Here is a 27,755-nt window from a genome sequence, read left to right on the forward strand (position 1 = left end):
TTTCCTGCACACGCCTTTCCACACCAGACTCAGTCCACTGCTTCCTCAGGTTCCCCAAGGTCTGGAATCGGTCCTTCTCCACAATCTTCCTCAGGGTCCGGTCACCTCTTCTCGTTGTACAGCGTTTTCTGCCACATTGTTTCCTTCCAACAGACTTACCATTGAGGTGCCTTGATACAGCACTCTGGGAACAGCCTATTTGTTGAGAAATTTCTTTCTGGGTCTTACCCTCTTGCTTGAGGGTATCAATGATGGCCTTCTTGACATCTGTCAGGTCGCTAGTCTTACCCATGATGGGGGTTTTGAGTAATGAACCAGGCAGGGAGTTTTTAAAAGCCTCAGGTATCTTTTGCATGTGTTTGGAGTTAATTAGTTGATTCAGAAGATTAGGGTAATAGGTCATTTAGAGAACCTTTTCTTGATATGCTAATTTATTGAGACAGGTTTTTTGGGTTATCAGGAGTTGTAGGCCAAAATCATCAGTATTAAAACAATAAAAGACCTGACAAATTTCAGTTGGTGGATAATGAATCTATAATATATGAAAGTTTAATTGTAATCATTACATTATGGTAAATAATGAAATTTAACACTATATGCTAATTTTTTGAGAAGGACCTGTACACTGCATGAGCCCCACACAGCCTCCCCATATACAGCTTTACCATAGACAGCATGATCCCCACACAGCCTCCCCATATACACTGCATGAGCCCTACACAGCCTCCCCATATACAGCATGAGCCTCACACAGCCTCCCCATATACAGCATGAGCCTTAAGGCCCCGTCTCACATAGCGATTTACCAACGATCACGACCAGCGATACGACCTGGCCGTGATCGTTGGTAAGTCGTTGTGTGGTCGCTGGGGAGCTGTCACACAGACAGCTCTCTCCAGCGACCAACGATCAGGGGAACGACTTCGGCATCGTTGAAACTGTCTTCAACGATGCCGAAGTCCCCCTGCAGCATCCGGGTAACCAGGGTAAACATTGGGTTACTAAGCGCAGGGCCGCGCTTAGTAACCCGATGTTTACCCTTGTTACCAAAAAAACAAACAGTACATACTCACCATCTGATGTCCGTCAGGTCCCTTGCCGTCTGCTTCCTGCTCTGACAGTGCCGCCGTACAGTGAGAGCAGAGCGCAGTGGTGACGTCACTGCTGTGCTGTGCTCTCACTGTACGGCCGGATCTCAGTCAGAGCAGGAAGCAGACAGCAAGGGACCTGATGGAAATCAGATGGTGAGTATGTAGTGTTTGGTTTTTTTTACATTTACGCTGGTAACCAGGGTAAACATCGGGTTACTAAGCGCGGCCCTGCGCTTAGTAACCCGATGTTTACCCTGGTTACCAGTGAAGACATCGCTGGATCGGTGTCACACACACCGATTCAGCGATGTCAGCGGGACCTCAACGACCAAAAAAAGGTCCTGGCCATTCCGACACGACCAGCGATCTCACAGCAGGGGCCTGATCGCTGGTACGTGTCACACATAGCGAGATCGCTACTGAGATCGCTGTTGCGGCACAAAACTTGTGACTCAGCAGCGATCTCGCTAGCGATCTCGCTATGTGAGATGGGGCCTCTACACAGCCTCCCCATATACAGCATGAGCCCCACACAGCCTCCCCATATACTGCATGAGCCCCACACAGCCTCCCCATATACAGCATGAGCCTCACACAGCCTCCCCATATACAGCATGAGCCTCACACAGCCTCCCCATATACAGCATGAGCCCCACACAGCCTCCCCATATACTGCATGAGACCCACACAGCCTCCCCATATACTGCATGAGACCCACACAGCCTCCCCATATGCTGCATGAGCCCAACACAGCCTCCCCATATACAGCATGAGACCAGCCTCTCATCTGCTCTCCTCAGAAGCCTCCCCTCTCCAGCCTCTCATTCCCTCTCCTCACCAGCCTCTCATATTCTCCCCTTAGCAGCCTCCCCTCTCCTCACTCACATCAGCAGCCTCTCATCTTCTCACCAGCCTCTCATCTCCTCTCCTCAGCAGCCTCCCCTCACCGGCCTCTCATCTCCTCTCCTTTCCAGCTTCTCATCTCCTCTCCTTTCCAGCCTCTCATCTCCTCTCCTTTCCAGCCTCTCATCTCCTCTCCTTTCCAGCCTCTCATCTCCTCTCCTTTCCAGCCTCTCATCTCCTCTCCAGCCTCTCATCTCCTCTCCTTTCCAGCCTCTCATCTCCTCTCCTTTCCAGCCTCTCATCTCCTCTCCTTTCCAGCCTCTCATCTCCTCTCCTTTCCAGCCTCTCATCTCCTCTCCTTTCCAGCCTCTCATCTCCTCTCCTTTCCAGCCTCTCATCTCCTCTCCTTTCCAGCCTCTCATCTCCTCTCCAGCTTCTCATCTCCTCTCCTTTCCAGCCTCTCATCTCCTTTCCAGCCTCTCATCTCCTCTCCAGCCTCTTATCTCCTCTCCTTTCCAGCTTCTCATCTCCTCTCCTTTCCAGCCTCTCATCTCCTCTCCTTTCCAGCCTCTCATCTCCTCTCCTTTCCAGCTTCTCATCTCCTCTCCTTTCCAGCCTCTCATCTCCTCTCCTTTCCAGCCTCTCATCTCCTCTCCTTTCCAGCCTCTCATCTCCTTTCCAGCCTCTCATCTCCTCTCCAGCCTCTCATCTCCTCTCCTTTCCAGCTTCTCATCTCCTCTCCTTTCCAGCCTCTCATCTCCTCTCCTTTCCAGCCTCTCATCTCCTCTCCTTTCCAGCCTCTCATCTCCTCTCCTTTCCAGCCTCTCATCTCCTCTCCTTTCCAGCCTCTCATCTCCTCTCCTTTCCAGCCTCTCATCTCCTCTCCTTTCCAGCCTCTCATCTCCTCTCCTTTCCAGCCTCTCATCTCCTCTCCTTTCCAGCCTCTCATCTCCTCTCCTTTCCAGCCTCTCATCTCCTCTCCTTTCCAGCCTCTCATCTCCTCTCCTTACCAGACTCTCATCTCCTCTCCTTACCAGATTCTCATTCCCTCTCCTCACCAGCCTCTCATATTCTCCCCTTAGCAGCCTCCCCTCTCCTCACTCACATCAGCAGCCTCTCATCTTCTCACCAGCCTCTCATCTCCTCTCCTTACCAGACTCTCATCTCCTCTCCTTACCAGATTCTCATCTCCTCTCCTTACCAGATTCTCATCTCCTCTCCTTACCAGACTCTCATCTCCTCTCCTTACCGGACTCTCATCTTTCCTGCCTCTCATCTCCTCCCCTTAGCAGCCTCCCCTCTCCTCACTCACATCAGTAGACTCCCGTCTCCTCTCTCACCTCACTCCTCTCTGCAGCTTCCTCTGAGTCCTCACACACTGCCCGCCTCCTCTCCCTGCTCACCACTGGCTTCAGTATCTTCTCTCACAAACATGACCTGCTTCTCTGCAGTCTGCTCCAGTGCTCCTACATTAAGAAGAGTGCGCAGTGTGTCACATGACCGGCGTCAGGACCATGATGCACTTGGGCCTGCTGCAGCTTAAAGGTACAGCACCCATTTCTGTCCCATACAGTAGTCAGGGCAGTAAAACCCTGATGGCAGCCCTGCGCCCGAGACCCCCTCCCCCCGCAGCAGCTGGGACTGAGGTGGGTGGGCGGGGCGACCCCAGACTTTAAAAAAAATATATATATTTTTTTCAAACTTGCTCAGGTGCCGCCTCCTGCATTGTCCCCGCCCTAGGCACGTGCCCTCAAGTGCCTAGTGGCAAATGTGGCCCTGGCTACAGTCACCACTCTCAAAAATGTGATCGGACACTAAAAGCACACATTGGCAGTTTGACTTGACTGACAGATGGTTCTGCTCTAATATGTTGCTGAGGCGGCTGGCAGTCATAGCACTGGGGCATGTTTAAAGGGAAGGTGCCATCAAAAAAAAAATTTTTTCCAGCGATTGAAAAAATGTAAAGAATTAATGTTTACATTTTCTTAAAAAATATTATCATTTGTTTTTAATTTAGTAAAATATGAAAAATAATTTTAAAAGGTTTGGCATTTCCACTTTTAAACACTAGGGGGAGCAGCTAATGAAATTTGACAAAAACCTAGTGTACATCTAGCTCACATTACTGCACTGCAGTAATTATGGGCTGAGTCTGCTGACATGGGTGTGATGTCACTCCTCTCCTCCCCTTCTGGTGTTTGCTAGGGGATGAGAGGATTCAGGAACACAGTGTGCAGCCATTTTGTTGGTGACTGCAAAGTTATACTGACAAGTAGACAGTCACCGAAGATGGCAGGCAGCAAGGATTCTGGGAGATATATGGTGGAGGGAGCAGGGTGACAGCAGCACAGAGTATTTTAGGAGAGCAGTGTGCTGGTCTATGGGGGGCACCCTGTTTGGTGCGCAGAGCAGCCAGGGATTGTACATAGAGCGCTGTCTTTTATACACATGGATGGACCGTCTCCTCAGAAATCCAGGAAACATTTCTGCTGATTGATGGCCTGTTCTGATCCAGGCTTTGCATGCAAAGACCCCATTCCCCTCCTCAGATCCTGTCCTGGCGATGTGTGAAAGCGAGGCAACAGGCGAAGTACGGGGTGATGCTGGGAAGGAAATGTAGCCATATAGTAACGATAAACATGAGACCCCTCTCTTCAGCTGCCTTACCAGCCCTCCCCTGAAGGCACCTAACTGGAGGTCATGCTGCCCCCTCTATTACCCCAGACCCGCGTGCAGCTGCTCAACCGGAACCACCCTAGATTTGGTCCCCTTTCTGCAGATAATACTTCCATAGTGTTCTCACATAATACCGCCATATAGAGCACACATAATACTGTCCTATAGTTCTCACATAATACTATCGCAAATAACGACGCCAGAGTGTTCTCACATAATACCGCCATATAGAGCACACATAATACCGCCATATAGAGCACACATAATACAGAGCACACAATACCACAATATACTTCACACAATACCGTCATATAGATCTCACATAATACCACCAGTGTTCTCACTTATCGCCATATAGATCACACATAATACCGCCATATATATCAAACATAATACCGCCATATACATCACATAGTACCGCCATATACTTCTCACATAACGACGCCATATAGATCTCACATAATACTGCCATATAGAGCACACATAATACTGCCATATAGAGCACACATAATACCGCCATATAGAGCACACATAATACCGCCATATAGAGCACACATAATACCGCCATATAGAGCTCACATAATACCGCCATATAGATCATACATAATACCGCCATATATATCAAACATAATACCGCCATATACATCACATAGTACCGCCATATACTTCTCACATAACGATGCCATATAGATCTCACATAATACTGCCATATAGAGCACACATAATACTGCCATATAGATCTCACATAATACCGCCATATAGAGCACACATAATACCGCCATATAGAGCACACATAATACCGCCATATAGAGCACACATAATACAGAGCACACAATACCACAATATACTTCACACAATACCGTCATATAGATCTCACATAATACCACCAGTGTTCTCACATATCGCCATATAGATCACACATAATACCGCCATATATATCAAACATAATACCGCCATATACATCACATAGTACCGCCATATACTTCTCACATAACGACGCCATATAGATCTCACATAATACTGCCATATAGAGCACACATAATACTGCCATATAGAGCACACATAGTACCGCCATATAGAGCACACATAATACAGCCATATAGAGCATACCACCATATAGATCTCACATAATACCGCCATATAGATCACACATAATACCTCCATATATATCAAACATAATACCGCCATATACATCACATAGTACCGCCATATACTTCTCACATAACGACGCCATATAGATCTCACATAATACTGCCATATAGAGCACACATAATACTGCCATATAGAGCACACATAATACCGCCATATAGAGCACACATAATACCGCCATATAGAGCACACATAATACCGCCATATAGAGCATACCGCCATATAGATCTCACATAATACCGCCATATAGATCTCACATAATACCACCAGTGTTCTCACATATCGCCATATAGATCACACATAATACCACCATATACATCACATAGTACCGCCATATACTTCTCACAGAACGCCGCCATATAGATCACACATAACGGGGGAGAGGACTGCATAGGAGAGGATTAGATACACAGCTCAGTCAGTATCATACAGGATAGGATTAGATACAAGGCTCAGCACAGTATCACACAGGGTAGGATTAGATACATGGCTCAGCAGACTATCACACAGGAGAGGATTAGGTACACAGCTCAGCACAGTATCCCACAGGAGAGGATTAGATACATGGCTCAGCAGTCAGTATCACACAGGATAGGATTAGATACATGGCTCAGCAGACTATCACACAGGAGAGGATTAGATACACAGCTCAGACAGTATCACACAGGAGAGGATTAGATACACAGCTCAGTCAGTATCACACAGGAGAGGATTAGATACACAGCTCAGTCAGTATCACACAGGAGAGGATTAGATACACAGCTCAGTCAGTATCACACAGGAGAGGATTAGATACACAGCTCAGTCAGTATCACACAGGAGAGGATTAAGGCCCCGTCTCACATAGCGAGATCGCTAGCGAGATCGCTGCTGAGTCACAAGTTTTGTGACGCAACAGCGACCTCCATAGCGATCTCGCTATGTGTGACACGTACCAGCGATCAGGCCCCTGCTGCGAGATCGCTGGTCGTGTCAGAATGGCCTGGACCTTTTTTTGGTCGTTGAGGCCCCGCTGACATCGCTGAATCGGTGTGTGTGACACCGATCCAGCGATGTCTTCACTGGTAACCAGGGTAAACATCGGGTTACTAAGCGCAGGGCCGCGCTTAGTAACCCGATGTTTACCCTGGTTACCAAAAAAAACAAACAGTACATACTCGCCTTTCGGTGTCCCTTGCCGTCTGCTTCCTGCTCTCACTGACTCCCGGCCGTACAGTGAGAAGTGAGAGCACAGCAGTGACGTCACCGCTGCGCTCTGCTCTCAGTGTACGGCGGCTCAGTCAGAGCAGGAAGCAGACGGCAAGGGACCTGGACACCGAAAGGCGAGTATGTACTGTTTGTTTTTTTTGGTAACCAGGGTAAACATCGGGTTACTAAGCGCGGCCCTGCGCTTAGTAACCCGATGTTTACCCTGGTTACCCGGGTGCTGCAGGGGGACTTCGGCATCGTTGAAGACAGTTTCAACGATGCCGAAGTCGTTCCCCTGATCGTTGGTCGCTGGGGAGAGCGGTCTGTGTGACAGCTCCCCAGCGACCACACAGCGACTTACCAACGATCACGGCCAGGTCGTATCGCTGGTCGTGATCGTTGGTAAATCGCTATGTGAGACGGGGCCTTTAGATACACAGCTCAGCAGACAGTAACACACATGGGAGGAGATACACTGCTCAGAGTCAGCACCACAAGGGATAGGAATAGATTCCCTCTCCCCCTCCCCACTGATACTTACGGCTCCCTGCTGAGTCCTTTCTTCTCCCTCCCCTCCTTGGTCTTCTTCTCCTCCTCCTATAGCTGCAGGGCTCCTGCGATTATCCTGGGAGCTGGAGCTCACAGCTGCAGTGTGAGCTCCAGGAAGATGGCGCTGATCTCCTGCCTTTGCTGTGCAGGACGGCTCAGGGGGCGTGGCCAGACACAGCAGAAAGCAGCTTATAATGCAAGCTATAGAGTCGGCTCCCGACCGCAGATCTCTATGCCCTGGGCTGCCGTAAATGCAGAGTGTAAGTGACGTGCAGCTTCACTTACACTCCTGCAAAGCAAAATGGCGGCGCCCAGTGGCTGAAAAAAAAATTAATAATAAAAAAAATGTTAAAGTTAAAAAAAGGAAGTTTGTATGAAAAATAATTGTTTATATAAACAATTATTTTTAATACAAAAAATAAAATGTGGCACCTTTCCTTTAAAGGTGTGATTGGTAACTGCAGCAGCATTGGCTGGGAATCTTTCTTTCACTACAGCTACTGAGTACCCTCCTAACATTATAAAACTGCAAACTAACCCTATATCTGTAGGTTACCAGTGTTACTTGATGTGACATGTTCCCTTTAAAGGGAATCTGTCAGCATAAAAAAACTCCTTTATTCAAATATTCTAATGAGATACTTGATATACCCCTTTGAATGGCAGAAGAGTTCAGTGCACATTCCCGCTTACTTATATTTTTTGTACTTCTATGTCCACCCCATGCTCATTGATTGACAGCACAATCTCAAGCACAAATACCAAATCTGTACATATCATTGCTGGAAACCGGCACAGATTGGCCACAGGGATCACGTGGCATTGCTATTCCCGGGAGAGCCAGTGACAACACTATGGGAATGGCATCGAAGGTGAGTATAAGTGTTTTTATTCTACTATGGAGAAAAATAGGGACTGAGAAGGGGTTTTCTGAGCAGTAGATAGCCCCCTTAACCCCTTTCTGCCATTGGATGGAATAGTACTTCTGATGGCAGAACCCCTGCTTTAATGTGGGCTCCGGCAGTGAGACCACATCAAAGCTGGGACATGTCAGCTGTTTTGAACAAAAGGCGAGGGTGAAATTGCGTTCCGCCTGTGCCTATTAACTAGTTAAATGCCACTGTCACGTGATCGGGGTCATTTGTGCATCGGCATGACAACCAGAGGTTTCCTGAAGACTTCTATAGTTGTTGATGCCAGATTGCTATGAGCCCCACACTGTGGTCAGCGCTCAGAGCAATGCTGTAAATCTACTACATAGAGTTGATCTGAGCAGAGGAGATCGAGTTATGGGGCAGCATCTAGCCTCCCATGGAGGCTACTAAAGCATGCCAAAATTTTTAAAAAAGTTTTTAAAAATATGAAAAAAATAAAAAAATATAAAAGTTCAAATCACCCCCCTTTCGACCCATTCAAAATAAAACAATAATAAAATCAAACCAACACATATTTGGTATCGCCGGGTTCAAAATCACCCGATCTATCAATAAAAGAAAACGATTAATCTGGTCACTAAACGGCAAAGAACATATCTGCACCAAAATGGTATAATTAAAAAAGTTAGCTCAGCACTAGTGTTGAGCGATACCGTCCGATACTTGAAAGTATCGGTATCGGAAAGTATCGGCCGATACCGTCACAGTATCGGAATCCAATCCGATACCGATACCCGATACCAATACAAGTCAATGGGACTCATGTATCGGACGGTATCCCTGATGGTTCCCAGGGTCTGAAGGAGAGGAAACTCTCCTTCAGGCCCTGGGAACCATATAAATGTGTAAAAGAAAGAATTAAAATAAAAAATATCGCTATACTCACCTGTCCGACGCAGCCGGGACTTCAGCGAGGGAACCGGCAGCGTTGTTTGTTTAAAAATCGCGCTATTACTTGGTTACGTGAATTCCCGGCTTGTGATTGGTCAGGTCGGCCATGTTGCCGGGACGCGGACCAATCACAGCAAGCCGTGACGAAATTACGTCACGGCTTGCTGTGATTGGTCCGCGTCCCGGCAATATGGCCGCCCTGACCAATCACAAGCCGGGACGTCACGGGAGGCTGGACACGCGCCCATTTCAAAATGAGCGCGTCCAGCCTCCCGGCTTGTGATTGGTTGATCGCGGCGCAACCAATCACAAGCCGTGACGTCACGGGAGGCTGGACACGCGCCCATTTCAAAATGAGCGCGTCCAGCCTCCCGGCTTGTGATTGGTTGATCGCGGCGCAACCAATCACAAGCCGTGACGTCACGGGAGGCTGGACGCGCTCATTTTGAAATGGGCGCGTGTCCAGCCTCCCGTGACGTCACGGCTTGTGATTGGTTGCGCCGCGATCAACCAATCACAAGCCGGGAGGCTGGACGCGCTCATTTTGAAATGGGCGCGTGTCCAGCCTCCCGGCTTGTGATTGGTTGACCGCGACGCAACCAATCACAAGCCGTGACGTCACGGGAGGCTGGACACGCGCCCTTTTTAAAATGAGCGCGTTTCCAGCCTCCCGTGACGTCACGGCTTGTGATTGGTTAATGGCGGCCATGTTGCCGGGACGCGGACCAATCACAGCAAGCCGTGACGTATTTTCGTCACGGCTTGCTGTGATTGGTCCGCGGCCCGGCAACATGGCCGCCCTGACCAATCACAAGCCGGGACTTCGCGTAACCATGTAAAAGCGGGAATTTTAAACAAACAACGCTGCCGGTTCCTGCGCTGAGGTCCCGGCTGCGTCGGACAGGTGAGTATAGCGATATTTTTTATTTTAATTCTCTATTTTACACATTTTAACATTAATGTTGTTCCGATACCCGATACCCGATACCACAAGAGTATCGGAATCCCGGTATCGGAATTCCGATACAGCAAGTATCGGCCGATACCCGATACTTGCAGCATCGGAATGCTCAACACTACTCAGCACACAAAAAATAAGCCCTCATCCAACCCCAGATCACGAAAAATAGAGACACTACGGGTAATGGAAAATTGCACAATTTTTTTCTTTTTTAGCAAAGTTTGGAATTTTTTTCACCACTTAGATAAAAAAGAACCTAGACATGTTTGGTGTCTATGAACTTGTAATGAACTGCAGAATCATAATAGCAGGTCAGTTTTAGCATTTAGTGAACCTAGCAAAAAAGTCAAGCAAAAAACAAGTGTGGGATTGCAATTTTTTTTGCAATTTCACCACATTTCAAAAGTACAACTCGTCCTGCAAAAAATAAGCCCTCACATGGCCATATTGACAGAAAAATAAAAAAGTAATGGCTCTGGGAAGGAGGAGAGCAAAAACCAAAAACACAAAATTGAAAAAAGCTCCATAGGTTAAGGGGTTAAGACTGGTGATGAGCAAGTATACTCGTTACTCAGGTTTCCCAGAGCATGCTCGGGTGGTCTCTGAGTATTTTGTAGTGCTTGGAGATTTAGTTTTCATAGCTGCATCTGCATGATTTGTGGCTGCTAGACAGGCTGAATACATGAGGGGATTCCCTAACAAACAGGCATTCCTCACATGTATTCAGCCTGGCTAGCAGCAGTAAATCATGCAGCTGAGGCAAGGGAAACTAAATGTCCAAGCACTACAAAATACTCGGAGATCACCCGAGCAACGAGTATACTCTCTCATCACTAGTTAAGACCTACCCAAAATACGAAATGTTGAATGGTCAGTCCTCATGATATACTGCACACTCAGTTTGCTTATATGCTTACACTAGCTGTTTCCAGCCAGCTAACGCTCGGCACGCTCATTGCTATCTAATTAAGGTTGCTGGTGATTAAGCCTCGTGAGGTAACGTGTGGGGACAAAGCCTCGTGTGGTAATGTGGAGGGACGGACCCTCGTGTGTTAATGTGTGAGGACGGAGCCTCGTATGGTAATGTGTGGGGACAGAGCCTTGTCTGGTAATGTGTGGGGATGCAGCCTCATGTGGTAATGTGTGGGGATGAAGCCTCATGTGTTAATGTGGGGGAACGGAGCCTTGTGTGGTAATGTGTGGGGACGGAGCTTCGTGTGTTAATGTGTGAGGACAGAGCCTTGTATGGTAATGTGTGGGGACGCAGCCTCGTGTGGTAATGTGTGGGGACGGAGCCTTGTGTGGTAATGTGGGGGGATGGAGCCTCGTGTGGTAATGTGTAGGGACGGAGCCTCGTGTGGTAATGTGTGGGGATGGAGCCTCGTGTGCTAATGTGTGGGGACGGCGCTTCATGAGGTAATGTGGCGGGACGGAGCCTCGTGTGGTAATGTGGGGGAACGGAGCCTTGTGTGGTAATGTGTGAGGACGGAGCCTCGTGTGGTAATGTGTGGGACCGAAGCCTCATGTGGTAATGTGTGGGGATGGAGCTTCATGTGGTAATGTTGGGGATGGGGCATCGTGTGGTAATGTGTGGGGACGGAGCCTCGTGTGGTAATGTGTGGGGACGGAGCCTCATGTGGTAATGTGTGGGGACAGAGCCTCGTGTGGTAATGTGGGGGAATGGAGCCACGTGTGGTAATGTGTGGGGATGAAGCCTCGTGTGGTAATGTGGGGGAACGGAGCCTCGTGTGGTAATGTGTAGGGACGGAGCCTCGTGTGGTAATGTGGGGGAATGGAACCTCGTGTGGTAATGTGTGAGGATGGAGCCTCGTGTGGTAATGTGTGGAGACGGAGCCTCATATGGTAATGTGCAGGGACGGAGCCTCGTGTGGTAATGTGGGGGGATGGAGCCTCGTGTGGTAATGTGTGGGGAAGGAGCCTCGTGTGGTAATGTGCGGGGATGGAGCCTCGTGTGATAATGTGGGGGAACAGAGCCTCGTGTGGTAATGTGGTGGCGGGGCGGGATTTTGTGTGGTGATGTGGTAGGGGTCCGGATTATGTGTGGTGATGTGGTGGGGGGCGGATTATGTGTGGTGATGTGGTGGGGGGTGGGATTATGTGTGGTGATGTGGTGGGGCGGGATTAAGTGTGGTCATGTGGTGGGGAAGCGGGAATATGTGTGGTGATGTGGTGGGAGGGCGGGATTATGTGTGGTTATGTGGTGGGAGGGCGGGATTATGTGTGGTGATGTGGTGGGGGGCAGGATTATGTGTGGTGATGTGGTGGGGGCGGGATTGTGTGTGGTGATGTGGTGCGGATTGTCTGTGGTGATGTGGTGCGGATTGTGTGTGGTAATGTGGTGGTTGCGGGATTGTGGGTGGTCATGTGGTGGGGGCGGGGCTACTGTGCAAGGGGCGGGATTAGCGAGTAATCACGATGCCTCTTATACACATAGATTACTTTTTGTATTTATAGTATTTCATATTATATTGTATCTTATCATTTAAAATTGAATCTGTTCTTAGTACATTAGCAAGAATCAATAAAATTATCAGTTTATCTTTTTTTGAATATGTATCCTCCTTAATATAGAATAGTTATCTTATATTCTTATACCTGTTTTTAATACGACAGCTTTCACCAGACTTTTGTTAGGAGCTTGAGTTTGGATGACCTCTGTGCCACAGAAGAGGACATGTCTCTTGTAATCTTCACCACTGTGTATTTTCCAAGGAATGGAATTATCAACATTTGGCAATGGTGTCTTAGTCACAGGAACACTTTCCCCTGAAATACAACTCTATTTATATAAAAACATACAAATATTGCTTGCGGAACAAATTACATTTTCTGATGCCAAAAACTGACTGTAAACTATAATTTTACATCTTGTGTAGATACAAAGTAGCATCTCAGCCATTGTTACATTATCCATGTTGTCATAAAATATCCAACTGTAATACAATGCATTAGTTCTACAAAGTGGACAGACTAAGAGTTGTTGGTACTGTAAATCCTTGGAGCTTTCTATAGATAATAACCAATATATTTTCATCTTTTAGGCTGTGTGCACACGTTGCGGATTTTGAGGCAGATCCGCAGTGTTTTTGGACATGCAGAATTGCATCAAATCCACAGTGTAGTGCACAAGCAATGTTAGTCAATGTCAAATTGACATTTGGTATGCACATGCTGCGGAAAAAAAAACGCAGAATCGCAGCTTTTTTTTCCCCGCAGCATGTCAATTCTTTTTGTGGATCTGCAGCGTTTCTGCACCCATTGACTTCCATTGTGTCAGGCCAATCCGCAGCAAAACCGCAGGTTTAAAAAGGATATGCGGATTTGGTGCGGATGTGCCTGTGCGAAATGCAGATCGGGAGGGGGAAGAGTGTGTGGGTGGAGTGTGGGGGGGATACTGTGTGTGTGGGCGGAGACTGTGTGTGTGCGGAGAAGATGTGCCGGGCTGTGTGCGGGTGTGTGTGTGTGGGTGTTCGAGGCTGTATGTGTGTGTGTCCGGGCTGTATGTGTGTGCGTGTGGGTCTGTGTGTAGACAGGCATCATCCGATGGGACTACTAGTCCCATCCAGCTATGCCTGCTAATGTGACAGGTAACCAGATGATAGGACAGTAGTAGTCCCATCATCCGGCTACTGTGTTCAAGTGTTAACAAAAAAAAACACATACACACATATACACATAAGTACATAGATATACACATACAGTACATACAACATACAGTACATAATCACCATACAGCTAATCCCCGAAGCCCTCAATCACCTGTAAAAAAAAAAGTAAAATAATAAACCAACAGTATACTCCCTGATCCAATGTGTTATGAACTGGTGGCCTAGGAGCTGCATGAGACGTACTCTGGAGAATGTGGTAACTGTACTGACCGCAGACCCTGGACTTAACACCGCAACTAGAAGTAGCCGTGGGATGTACCTACCAATCATAGACACCTCGACACAGCCGGAGGACTAATTAACCCTATAGATAGAAAAGGGAAAACTATCTTGCCTCAGAGAAAATTCCCAAAGGATAGGCAGCCCCCCACAAATATTGACTGTGAGAGGAGAGGGAAAAACATACACAGGCTGAAAACAGAATTTAGCAAAGGAGGCCAATCTAGCTAGATAGAAAAAATAGGACAGAGAACTATGCGGTCAGTATTAAAATACTAAGAAATGTCCACCACAGATAATACAAAAAAAACTCCACATCTAACTAAAGACAGAGGGTAAATCTGCCTCTCCAGAGATTCCAGCTTGGCTGCATAAATCCTTACACAGATTAAGCTGGACAAGAAAAAAACATGTAATGCACTGAACAATGAGGCCCACAACATGTGGGCAGAAAAACAAGCAGAACTTATCTTGAAGAAATGAACTGCAAGCAGGAGCGACCAGGAAGGGATGTGAATCCTCCAGAACAATGAACAACTGGCACTCACAAAAGGGTGAAGCCAGACTAAATAGCCCCGTCCAAACTGGGTGCAACTGATGACTGCTGTGAAGGATAAACAGCAGCACTACCACTTATAACCACCGGAGGGAGCACAAGAGCAGAACCCACAACAGAATTCACAACACGATTGTAATCCATTTAATAACGAGTGTCCCATGATAATCTCCCGTAGAGAGCTCTCACATTGGCAGAAGCAACCGCTCTTCAGGGGCCCCGGGATACAATGACGGAAGGTATCCTTCCGCACTGTATCCCTCTGCCGCTGTGAGTACAGTATAGTTCATATTGTCACTTGCGGCACTGCTGCATGGGAAAATTCTCACGGTCTACTGTCAGTGTGTCACTGGAGGCCTATAGAGCTGTCACATCAAGGCCTCTATAGGGGAGATCGTCGTGGGACACTCCTTGTTAAATGGACTGCGTCGGACCAGGGAGTATTTGGGTTGGTTTATTATTTTTTCTTTTTTACAAGGGGATCGAGGGTGTCGGATGGATTGGCAGAAAAATAAGGAAGGCAAAATTGTGTGGTGTTTTATTTCATTAAAATACTTTATTCTTTATGTGTGTGTGTGTGCGTGTGTTTATTTTAACCCCTTTACCCCCAAGGGTGGTTTGCATGCTATTGACCAGGCCAATTTTTACAATTCTGACCACTGTCCCTTTATGAGGTTATAACTTTGCAACTAGGGTTGGGCGACTTTCATTTTTTTAGGATCGAGTCGGGTTTCGCGAAACCCGACTTAGTCAAAAGTTGAGTCGAGTGAAATCGTCCGATTATCGCCAAAAGTCAGGGATCGACCGAAACACAAAACCCAATGCAAGTCAATGGGGAAGCATAGTCGGCAGTGAGTGGAGGCCAGGAAAACACCTACAGTGCCCATTTTAATGGCAAAAACATCCATTCTTGTTACTGAAGCTTGTCAATATTAATTTACTTTATAATAATAGTTAGGCATTGGAAATTGGGGTCCTTTGGCTAAAGTTGTGGGGGGTAGGGCTGGTTCAAGTTTTTAGTGGGCCCTGGAAACGTGGACTACGTCACGGCGGTGGAGCAGGGAGAGGTAAGTATTTAAACTTTGCAAGTGCTGTGATCCTGCGCAAGCAGGGGGGGCCCACTCGTTCGCATTGGCACTGGCACAGGGTCCCTCAAAGTACGGCGGTATGTTTGCACGGCGGGGGCGCCTCCCACCGGCAGCGACACTTTTGCGTACCAAGAGGGGCCCTGTGCTAGTGACGTCGCCAACGAGTATGCCCCCCCACCTGATGAAGGAACCTGCACTTTCACCCGCACCTTCCTCTTTGTCCCTGTGTAAGGTGGTATAGTATGCGGGAAGGGGAACCTGACTTTCAGCAGGGTCAGATTCTGGCTGTGTAGCATGCAAGGGGAATGTAGTGGTCTGGGTCAATGTACCAGCAGACTCATCTAGCGCTGGCTGGGCAATGGGTAGGATGCAGAGGAAACACAGATATAGGCCCAAATAATAAAGTGGGCTAAATGCTTTTCAAAATTGGTAACAGGACTAACCAGGCGGCATTGCTTTGTTCAGTGGAGGACAACTGTAATGAGAGGCAGACACAGTTAGTAGGCCCAAATAATAAAGTGGGCCAAATAAAGTTTAAAATTGGTAACAGGAGTAAACAGGCAGCACTGCTTTGTTCAGTGGAGGAGAACACCTTGGAGCGGCAGACACCGTTACTAGACCCCAACCAAACTAGTAGGCCTAATGCCGTGTTATATTAACAACTACTTAATGAGAGCCTGAAGATTGAAGCTCAGGCAAGGAAACCTGGAGAACACCTTGGAGCGGCAGACACCGTTACTAGGCCCCAACCAAACTAGTAGGCCTAATGCCGTGTTATATTAACAACTACTTAATGGGAGCCTGAAGATTGAAGCTCAGGCAAGTAAACCTGGAGAACACCTTGGAGCGGCAGACACCGTTACTATGCCCCAACCAAACTAGTAGGCCTAATGCCGTGTTATATTAACAACTACTTAATGAGAGCCTGAAGATTGAAGATAAAGAAAACCAAACAGGAGAAAACCAAGGAGCGGCAGACACCGTTAGTAGGCCCCAACCAAACTAGTAGGCCAACTGCAGTGTTATATTAACAACTACTTAATGAGAGCCTGAAGATTGAAGCTCAGGCAAGTAAACCTGGAGAACACCTTGGAGCGGCAGACATGATTACTAGGCCCCAACCAAACTAGTAGGCATAATGCCGTGTTATATTAACAACTACTTAATGAGAGCCTGAAGATTGAAGCTCAGGCAAGTAAACCTGGAGAACACCTTGGAGCGGCAGACACCGTTACTAGGCCCCAACCAAACTAGTAGGCCTAATGCCATGTTATATTAACAACTACTTAATGAGAGCCTGAAGATTGAAGCTCAAGAAAACCAAATAGGAGAAAACCCAGGAGCGGCAGACACCGTTAGTAGGCCCCAACCAAACTAGTAGGCCAACTGCAGTGTTATATTAACAACTACTTAATGAGAGCCTGAAGATTGAAGCTCAGGCAAGGAAACCTGGAGAACACCTTGGAGCGGCAGACACCGTTACTAGGCCCCAACCAAACTAGTAGGCCTAATGCCGTGTTATATTAACAACTACTTAATGAGAGCCTGAAGATTGAAGCTCAGGCAAGGAAACCTGGAGAACACCTTGGAGCGGCAGACACCATTACTAGGCCCCAACCCATCTAGTAGGCCTAATGCCATGTTATATTAACAACTACTTAATGAGAGCCTGAAGATTGAAGCTCAAGAAAACCAAACAGGAGAAAACCCAGGAGCGGCAGACACCGTTAGTAGGCCCCAAACAAACTAGTACGCCAACTGCAGTGTTATATTAACAACTACTTAATGAGAGCCTGAAGATTGAAGCCCGGGCAAGTAAACCTGGAGAACACCTTGGAGCGGCAGACACCGTTACTAGGCCCCAACCAAACTAGTAGGCCTAATGCCATGTTATATTAACAACTACTTAATGAGAGCCTGAAGATTGAAGCTCAGGCAAGTAAACCTGGAGAACACCTTGGAGCGGCAGACACCGTTACTAGGCCCCAACCAAACTAGTAGGCCTAATGCCATGTTATATTAACAACTACTTCATGAGAGCCTGAAGATTGAATCTCAGGAAAGTAAACCTGGAGAACACCTTGGAGCGGCAGACACCATTACTAGGCCCCAACTAAACTAGTAGGCCTAATGCCGTGTTATATTTACAACTACTTAATGAGAGCCTGAAGATTGAAGCTCAAGAAAACCAAACAGGAGGAAACCCAGGAGTGGCAGGCACCGTTAGTAGGCCCCAACCAAACTAGTAGGCCAACTGCAGTGTTATATAAACAACTACTTAATGAGAGCCTGAAGATTGAAGCTCAGGCAAGTATACCTGGAGAACACCTTGGAGCGGCAGACACCGTTACTAGGCCCCAACCAAACTAGTAGGCCTAATGCCCTGTTATATTTACAACTACTTAATGAGAGCCTGAAGATTGAAGCTCAAGAAAACCAAACAGGAGAAAACCCAGGAATGGCAGACACCGTTACTAGGCCCCAACCAAACTAGTAGGCCTAATGCCGTGTTATATTAACAACTACTTAATGAGAGCCTGAAGATTGAAGCTCAAGAAAACCAAACAGGAGAAAACCCAGGAGCGGCAGACACCGTTACTAGGCCCAAACCAAACTAGTAGGCCAATTGCGGTGTTATATTAACAACTACTTAATGAGGGCCTGAAGATTGAAGCTCAGGCAAGTAAACCTGGAGAACACCTTAGAGTGGCAGACACCGTTACTAGGCCCCATCCAAACTAGTAGGCCTAATGCCGTGTTATATTAACAACTACTTAATGAGATCCTGAAGATTGAAGCTCAGGCAAGTAAACCTGGAGAACACCTTGGAGCGTCAGACACCGTTACTAGGCCCAAACCAAACTAGTAGGCCTAATGCCGTGTTATATTAACAACTACTTAATGAGAGCCTGAAGATTGAAGCTCAGGCAAGTAAACCTGGAGATCACCTTGGAGCGGCAGACACCGTTACTAGGCCCCAACCAAACTAGTAGGCCTAATGCCGTGTTATATTAACAACTACTTAATGAGAGCCTGAAGATTGAAGCTCAGGCAAGTAAACCTGGAGATCACCTTGGAGCGGCAGACACCGTTACTAGGCCCCAACCAAACTAGTAGTCCTAATGCCGTGTTATATTAACAACTACTTAATGAGAGCCTGAAGATTGAAGCTCAAGAAAACAAAACAGGAGAAAACCCAGGAGCGGCAGACACCGTTAGTAGGCCCCAACCAAACAAGTAGCCCAAATGCAGTTTAATATCTGATAATACAGGCCGAAAGCCTGAAGATTGATGCTCAGTTTTGTTCAGTAGAGGACCACACCAGGGAGCGGCAGACACCGTTAGTAGGGCCCAACCAAACCAGTAGCCCAAATGCAGTTTAATATCTGATATAGGCCGAAAGCCTGAAAATTGAGTCTCAGCTTTATTCAGCGGAGGACAACTGTAATGGGAGACAGACACAATAAGTAGGTCTAAATAAGTAATTAGGCAAAATGCAGTTCAAAATTGGTAAGTGGAATACACAGGCGGCATAGGGTGGTTCAGCGGAGGAGGGCATGTGTAATTAGTGGCTTTGACACACTGCGTAGGCCTAAAATAAAAAGGAAGGCTATATTCAGTTCACAATTGGTAAAAGGAGTACATAGGTGGCATAGCTGGGTTCAGCTGTGGAGGACAACTGTTGTGAGAGTCTGACACGTTTACTAGGCCCAAATAAGTAAGTAGGCTAAATGCTGTTCTAAATTAGTAAGAGGAGTACACAGGCGGCCTAGCTTTTTCCAGCGGGGGACAGTTGTAAGTGTAATGTGTGGCGCAGACAGACAGACAGACAGAGGCCTAAAATAAAAAAAGTTGGCTTCATGCAGTTCAAAACTGCTAGCAGGACTAACCAGGCGGCTTAGCTTGTTTCAGCGGGGGACAGTTGTAATGTGTGGCACAGACAAACAGACAGACAGAGGCCTAAAATAAAAAAGGTGGCAAAATGCAATTCAAAACTGCTAGCAGGACTAACCAGGCGGCCTAGCTTGTTTCAGCGGGGGACAGATGTAATGTGTGGCGCAGACAGACAGACAGACAGAGGCCTAAAATAAAAAAAGGTGGCTAAATGCAGTTCAAAACTGCTAGCAGGACTAACCAGGTGGCCTAGCTTGTTTCAGCGGGGGACAGTTGTAATGTGTGGCGAAGACAGACAGACAGACAGAGGCCTAAGGCTAGTTTCACACTAGCGTCGGGAACAACCCGTCGCTGTGCGTCGGGCCGACGTTCCCGACGCTAGGGTGGTCTCCGCCGCACAACGGGGGCAGCGGATGCATTTTTCCCACGCATCCGCTGCCCCATTGTGAGGTGCGGGGAAGTGCGGGGAGGTGGGGGCGGAGTTCCGGCCGCGCATGCGCGGTCGGAAAAAGTGGACCGTCGGGAGCAAAAAACGTTTTTTTCTCCCGACGGTCCGCTACCACACGCCCAAGCGTCGCAAAACGGACGCGACGTTTTGCAATGCATCGCAAATGCGTCGCAAATGCGTCGCTAATGTTAGTCTATGACGAAAAAACGTATCCAGCAAGAACTTTTGCTGGATGCGTATTTTCGGCAAAACTACGCATTTGCGACGTATTGCAGTTAACGCTAGTGTGAAACTAGCCTAAAATAAAAAAAGGTGGCTAAATGCAGTTCAAAACTGCTAGCAGGACTAACTAGGCGGCCTAGCTTGTTTCAGCGGTGGACAGTTGTAATGTGTGGCGCAGACAGACAGACAGACAGACAAAGGCCTAAAATAAAAAAGGTGGCTAAATGCAGTTCAAAACTGCTAGCAGGACTAACCAGGCGGCCTAGCTTGTTTCAGCGGGGGACAGTTGGAATGTGTGGTGAAGACAGACAGACAGACATACAGACAGAGGCCTAAAATAAAAAAAGGTGGCTAAATGCAGTTCAAAACTGCTAGCAGGACTAACCAGGCGGCCTAGCTTGTTTCAGCGGGGGACAGTTGTAATGTGTGGCGAAGGCAGACAGACAGACAGAGGCCTAAAATAAAAAAAGGTGGCTAAATGCAGTTCAAAACTGCTAGCAGGACCAACCAGGTGGCCTAGCTTGTTTCAGTGGGTGAGGACAACTGTTATGAGAGGCTTACACAGTTACTAGGCACAAATAAGTAAGTAGGCTTAATGCAGTTCAAAATTGGTAACAGGAGTACACAGGCGGCATAGCTTTGTTCAGTGGAGGACAACTGTAAGGACTGGCTGAGACAGACACAGGTAGTAGGCCCATAGCTCCCAACCGTCCCTCATTGTGCGGGATTGTCCCGGTTTTCAGCCTTTGCCCCGCACTAATCCCGCGGCGCAGACAGCAGGACCGACACGCCCTCTTGTGTAGTTAAGCCATGCCCCGGGCCCTTACCCTTCTGTACGGCTGCCTGCTTTCTGCGCACAGGACCTGTGATGAGGTCACAGAAGGGGAGGAGTCAGGGGTCACATGATCGGCAGATCGGGACCTCCGTGGATTGCAGGACTTGGCTGTGCTGCTGCTGCCACCTTGCCACATGGTCCTCCAGGAGGTAAGTAATGCCTTGTATGGGGTCAGGAGGTGTACAGTGTGGATGCAACAGAGCCGTGTGTGTACGAGGTGTGCGGAGCGGAGCCGTGTGTATACGAGGTGTGCGGAGCGGAGACGTGTGTTTACGAGGTGTGCGGAGCGGTGTGTGTACGAGGTGTATGGAGCGGAGCCGTGTGTGTATGAGGTGTATGGAGCGGAGCCGTGTGTGTACGAAGTGTATGGAGCGGAGCGCGTGTGTACGGAGCAGAGCCGTGTGCAAAGTGTACGGAGCACAGCCGCGTGTGTAGGAGTAGCTATGTGTGGCCATTATATGGTACAAAGTATGGAGCATCATGTGCGGTCAGTATACAGTATGGAGCATCATGTGGGGCCATTATACAGTATGGAGCATCATGTGGGGCCATTATACAGTATGGAGCATCATGTGTGGCCATTATACAGTATGAAGCATCATGTGCAGTCATTATACAGTATGGAGCATCATGTGCGGTCATCATATGGTATGGAGCATCATGTGCGGTCATTATACAGTATGGAGCATCATGTGTGGCCATTATACAGTATGGAGCATCATGTGTGGCCATTATACAGTATGGAGCATCATGTGTGGCCATTATACAGTATGGAGCATCATGTGCGGTCATTATATGGTATGGAGCATCATGTGCGGTCATTATACGGTATAGAGCATCATGTGCAGCCAGTATACAGTATGGAGCATCATGTGCAGCCAGTATACAGTATGGAACATCATGTGCAGCCAGTATACAGTATGGAGCATCATGTGCAGCCAGTATACAGTATGGAGCATCATGTGCAGTCATTATACAGTATGGAGCATCATGTGTGGCCATTATACAGTATAGAGCATCATGTGCAGCCAGTATACAGTATGGAGCATCATGTGCAGCCAGTATACAGTATGGAACATCATGTGCGGTCATTATACAGTATGGAGCATCATGTGCGGTCATTATACAGTATGGAGCATCATTTGCAGTCATTATACAGTATGGAGCATCATGTGCGGTCATTATACAGTATGGAGCATCATGTGTGGCCATTATACAGTATGGAGCACTGTGTGGCCATATTTTTTTGTTTATAATTATTGCATATGAAACAGTGTGATCAGCAGTGCTAAATGGGTGTGGTTGGGACGTGGATATTGGTTTGACTAATTATGAATGGGTGTGGTCAGAGGCGTGGCCTAAAATGTGCCGCGGCGCGAGTTGCGCACCGCAAACTTTGTCCCTCTTTCCCATCTTCAACAGTTGGTTAGGTATGGTGGGCCTAAAATAAAAAAGCAGGCTCTATGCAGTTTAAATTAGGCTACAGGGGTACACAGGCAGCATTGGTGTGGTCAGCGGAGGACGATTGCAAGGAGGGACCGCAGACAGACTTCCTAGGCCTAAAATAAAAAAGAAGGCTCTATGCAGTTTAAAGTAGGCTACAGGGGTACATAGGCAGCATTGGTGTGGTCAGCGGAGGACAATTGCACCAAGGGGCAGACACAGTTAGTAGGGCCAAAAAAGGAATAGGCAAAATGCAGCTAAAAATCGGTTACAGGAGTATGCAGGCGGCCTAGCTTTGTTCAGTGGAGGACAACTGTAAGGAGTGTCTGACACAGTTAGTAGGCCAAAATAATAAAGTGAGGTTAATGTCTGGCAAAAAATTTTTTAACAAATAAACAGGTGGCATACCTAGGTACAGGGGTGGGCTCTTCTGCTGACTTGCAGACAGTGGTAGTTGGCGCAAAGTATTAACTGGTGTAAATGTAGGACAGGGCCCCTGAATATTTTAACTAGCATCAATCATGTCAACAAATTGGTATTGGCAGTGCCATTGAAGGATTTAACAGCACAGACTAAACAGTGGTGGAGCAGTGAGAGGTAATTTTGCAAATGGTAGAGCACTGTTTGAGCTGGGGGGGAACACTCTCTCGTGGGTGGCGGTACTGGCCCAGGGCCCCTCATGTTACGACGGTGTGTCTGATGTTGGGTGTGCACCACCACCGCCAGAGACACTTCATTGTACTATGAGGGACCCTGTGCCAGTGCCGTCGCCCAACAGTGGGCACACCCACCTGTCCAGGCAAACGGCACTCGCACGGGTGCTTGCGCCACATGGTGACCAGGGCCCCGTGGGGGAATTAGCCCATTTAGGGAGGTGTAAAAATGGCCTATGGTGGACATACAGCAGCTGCAAATGGAGAAATTGGAGCAGTCAGTAAGACGAGTCCAAAAGCAAGATCTTTTTACAGGAAAGCTAGGTGTCAGCAGGGGAAGGTGGAGCAAAATAATTAGAAATCCATGATTGGTTCATTTTAATGAAGGCTAGATCATCAACATTTTGGGTAGCCAGACGAGTCCTTTTTTCGGTCAGTATTGAACCAGCAGCACTGAATACTCTTTCTGATAGCACACTAGCAGCTGGGCAAGCAAGCTCCTGTAATGCATATTCTGCCAATTCAGGCCAGGTGTTTATTTTAGATGCCCAGTAATCAAAGGGGAATGACGTGTGAGGGAGAACATCGATAAGGGAGGAAAAATAGTTCGTAACTAGTATTGAGCATTCCGATACCGCAAGTATCGGGTATCGGCCGATACTTGCGGTATCGGAATTCCGATACCGAGTTCCGATACTTTTGTGGTATCGGGAATTGGTATCGGAACCATATTCATGTGTAAAATAAAGAATTAAAATAAAAAATATGGATATACTCACCTCTCCGGCGGCCCCTGCACCTTACCGCTGTTAACCGGCAGCCTGCTTTGCTTAAAATGAGCGCGTTTAGGACCTTCCATGACGTCACGGCTTCTGATTGGTTGCGTGACGCTCATGTAACTGCCACGCGACCAATCACAAGCCGCGACGTCATTCTCAGGCCCTAAACTCCTCACTCTAGGAATTTTGGACCTGAGAATTACATCGCGGCTTGTGATTGGTCGCGTGGAGGTCATATGAGCGGCACGCGACCAATCAGAAGCCGTGACGTCATGGAAGGTCCTGAACGCGCTCATTTTAAGCAAAGCAGGCTGCTGGTTAACAGCAGTAAGGTACAGGGGCCTCCGGACGGGTGAGTATATCAATATTTTTTATTTTAATTCTTTATTTTACACATTAATATGGATCCCAGGGCCTGAAGGAGAGTTTCCTCTCCTTCAGACCCTGGGAACCAACAGGATACCTTCCGATACTTGGTGTCCCATTGACTTGTATTGGTATCGGGTATCGGCCGATACTATCCGATACCGATACTTTCAAGTATCGGATGGTATCGCTCAACACTATTCGTAACCATACTGGACAAATGTTGTCTCCTGTCACTTTGAATCGAGGCAGCAGTACCTGTCGTGTCTGCGTTCATTGCGAAATCACTCCACAACCTGGTCATAAAACCCCTCTGTCCAACGCCACTTCTGATTTGTGCCCCTCTAACACCTCTTGCATGTTGCCCCCTGCAGCTTGTGTGAGAACAATCACCGCCGCCGTGTGCTGGGAATGCCTGAACCAAATGGTCAACAAGAGTTGCTTGTTTGGTAGCCAATATTTGCTCAAGGTTCTCATGTGGCATGATATTTTGCAATTTCCCTTTATAGCGTGGATCCAGGAGGCAGGCCAACCAGTAATCGTCATCGGTCATCATTTTGATAATGCGGTGGTCCCTTTTTAGGATACGCATGTGGGCCAATGTTCCAGGTGTCAAATCAATGCTTGAGCTGGGTTGAGGAGCACTTTCTGGCAAATCCACCTCACTTGTCTCCCGCAAAAAACCTGTACCTGACCTTGCACCACCAACACTTTCTATTCCCCCCTGAGAAGCTTCCTCCTCCCATAAATAATCATCCCCATCTTCCTCCTCCTCCTCTTTGTCCGCAACCTCGTCCCTGAGCAGACAATGGCTGACTGTCATCAAGGCTTCCCTCCTCCTCATCTGCAGACCCCTGCTCCTTAATGTGCGTCAAACTTTGCATCAGCAGACGCATTAGTGAAATGCTCATGCTTATGATGGCGTCGTCCGCACTGACCAGCCGTGTGCATTCCTCAAAACACTGAAGGACTTGACAGAGGTCTTGGAGCTTCGACCACTTCACAGCAGACAACTCCATGTCTGCCATCCAACTGCCTGCCCGTGTATGTGTATCCTCCCACAAATACATGACAGCACGCCTGTTCGCACAGCCTCTGAAGCATGTGCAGTGTAGAGTTCCACCTTGTTGCAACATCGATTATTAGGCGGTGCTGGGGAAGCTTCAACGATCGCTGATGGTTCTGCATACGGCTGGAGTGTACGGGCGAACGGTGGATGTGTGAGCAAAGACTTCGCACCTTCAGGAGCAGGGCTGGTAACCCCGGATAACTTTTCAGGAAGAACTGCACCACCAGGTTCAAGGTTTGAGCCAGGCAAGGTATGTGTTTCAGTTCTGAAAGGGCTATGGCAGCCAAAAAATTCATCCCGTTATCACTGACTACCTTGCTTGCCTCAAGATGTACACTGCCCAGCCATGACTGAGTTTCTTGCTGCAAGAACTCGGCCAGAACTTCCGCGGTGTGTCTGTTGTCGCCAAAACACTTCATTTCCAACACAGCCTGCTGACGCTTACCACTAGCTGTTCCATAATGGGACACCTCGTGTGCAACACTGGCAGCTGTGGATGGAGTGGTTGTGTGACGGCGGTCTGTGGATGACCTTTCGCTTTGGCTGGAAGAGGAGGAGGAGGAGGTGGTGTGGCAAACGCCTACAGCCAACTGTTTCCTAGACCGTGGGTTAGGCAGAACTGTCCCACTGTGGCTGTCCCCTGTGGACCCTGCATCCACCACATTAACCCAGTGTGCCGTGATGGACACGTAACGTCCCTGACCATGCCTACTTGTCCATGCATAAGTTGTGAGGTGCACCTTTCTACTGACTGATTGCCTCAGTGCATGGAGAATGCGCTCTTTGACATGCTGGTGGAGGGCTGGGATGGCTTTTCTCGAAAAGAAGTGTCGACTGGGTAGCTCATAGCGCGGTACTGCGTAGGCCATCAAGGCTTTGAAAGCTTCGCTTTCAACCAAGTGGTAGGGCATCATCTCTAACAATATAAGTCTAGCAATGTGGGCGTTCAAACCCTGTGTACGCGGATGAGAGGGTGAGTACTTTATTTTCCTAATGAGAGTCTCTTGGAGGGTGAGCTGGACTGGCGAGGTGCATATGGTGGCCTTGCGGTGGTGAGAGAGGGTTGGTGATGGTATTCTCGATGTAGGCCTACTTGCTGTGTTTCCTACCAATAAACTTGTGACTCCTTGACTGCTTTGCCCTAGCGACGACACCTCCACATTTGCTGCTGTTGTTGTTCTAACCGGTGGGCTTACAGTGAGGGAAGGAATGTAGCGTTGCTGACTAGCTTCATTGTGAGCGGGTGCAACAACGTTACAGGATGTTTGGTAGCTAGTCCAGGCTTGCACGTGCATGGTGTTTAAATGTCGACGCATGCAAGTTCTATTTAAACTTTTGACATTCTGACCTCTGCTAAATGTCCTTGAGCATTTCTTACAGATCACTTTGCACTGATCATTCGGATCTTGGTTAAAAAATTGCCAGACTGCACTCTTCCTACTATTGAATACCTTTTCAGGCATAGCACACTGTGCTACTTTAACCAGATGGCCACGCTGTCCGAAAAATGGTTTTGGTTTTGCCGAAACTTTTTTGGCCAGAGACGGCCCTGCCAGATGAATGCAAATGTGATGTAGATGGCAGCTGCTGATCCTCCTCCTCCGCTTCTGAGTCACTGCCAGCGGCACCCTCTTCCCCCAATGGCTTCCAACCTGGGTCAACAACTGAGTCATCTATCACCTCCTCTTCAATCTCATGTTCAGCTATCTCTGTGTCACCATGTAAGGTGCTATAGCGTTCGGGACGGGGCACCATAGTCTCATCAGGGTCAGATTCTGGCTCAGTACACTGCGAGGGCAATGTTGTGATCTGATTCAATGGAACAGCATAATGATCTAGCTGTGGCTGTGCATCTGTGCACTCCGTGTCCGAATCATCTTCTAGTGGGCTGTTAACTATTTCCCTTTCTAACTCAGGCACGGTATGTGTAAAGAGCTCCATGGAGTAAACTGCTGTGTCACCTGACGCATCCTTCACTGTTGTTTTGGGGGAAGGACACAAGGAATCAACTTGTTCCTGACCGGGACCATCCACCGACGACTGGCTACTTTTCAATTTTAAACTATCCGAAGAGGAGGTGAAAGAGCTAGAGGCAGAATCAGCAAGGAAAGCCAAAACTTTTTCCTGCTGCTCTGGCTTTAACAGCGGTTTTCCTACTCCCAGAAAAGGTAGAGTTTGAGGCCTTGTGCAGCCGGACGATGACGCTGGCTC

General features: G+C 47.9%; 1 protein-coding gene across 2 annotated transcripts in view; it reads right to left on the reverse strand.

Moving 5' to 3' along the window:
• Positions 1-27,755, reverse strand: part of LOC143808071 (putative cation-transporting ATPase 13A4) — a 730,794-nt gene that overhangs the window by 284,262 nt on the left and 418,777 nt on the right. For both annotated transcript variants that reach the window (XM_077290328.1, XM_077290327.1), the window contains exon 10: positions 12,900-13,070. In XM_077290328.1, coding sequence (XP_077146443.1) covers positions 12,900-13,070 — 171 coding nt within the window. The remainder of the gene's footprint in view (positions 1-12,899; positions 13,071-27,755) is intronic.

Source organism: Ranitomeya variabilis, chromosome 2 (genome assembly GCF_051348905.1).
Source record: "Ranitomeya variabilis isolate aRanVar5 chromosome 2, aRanVar5.hap1, whole genome shotgun sequence".
NCBI lineage: Eukaryota > Metazoa > Chordata > Amphibia > Anura > Dendrobatidae > Ranitomeya > Ranitomeya variabilis.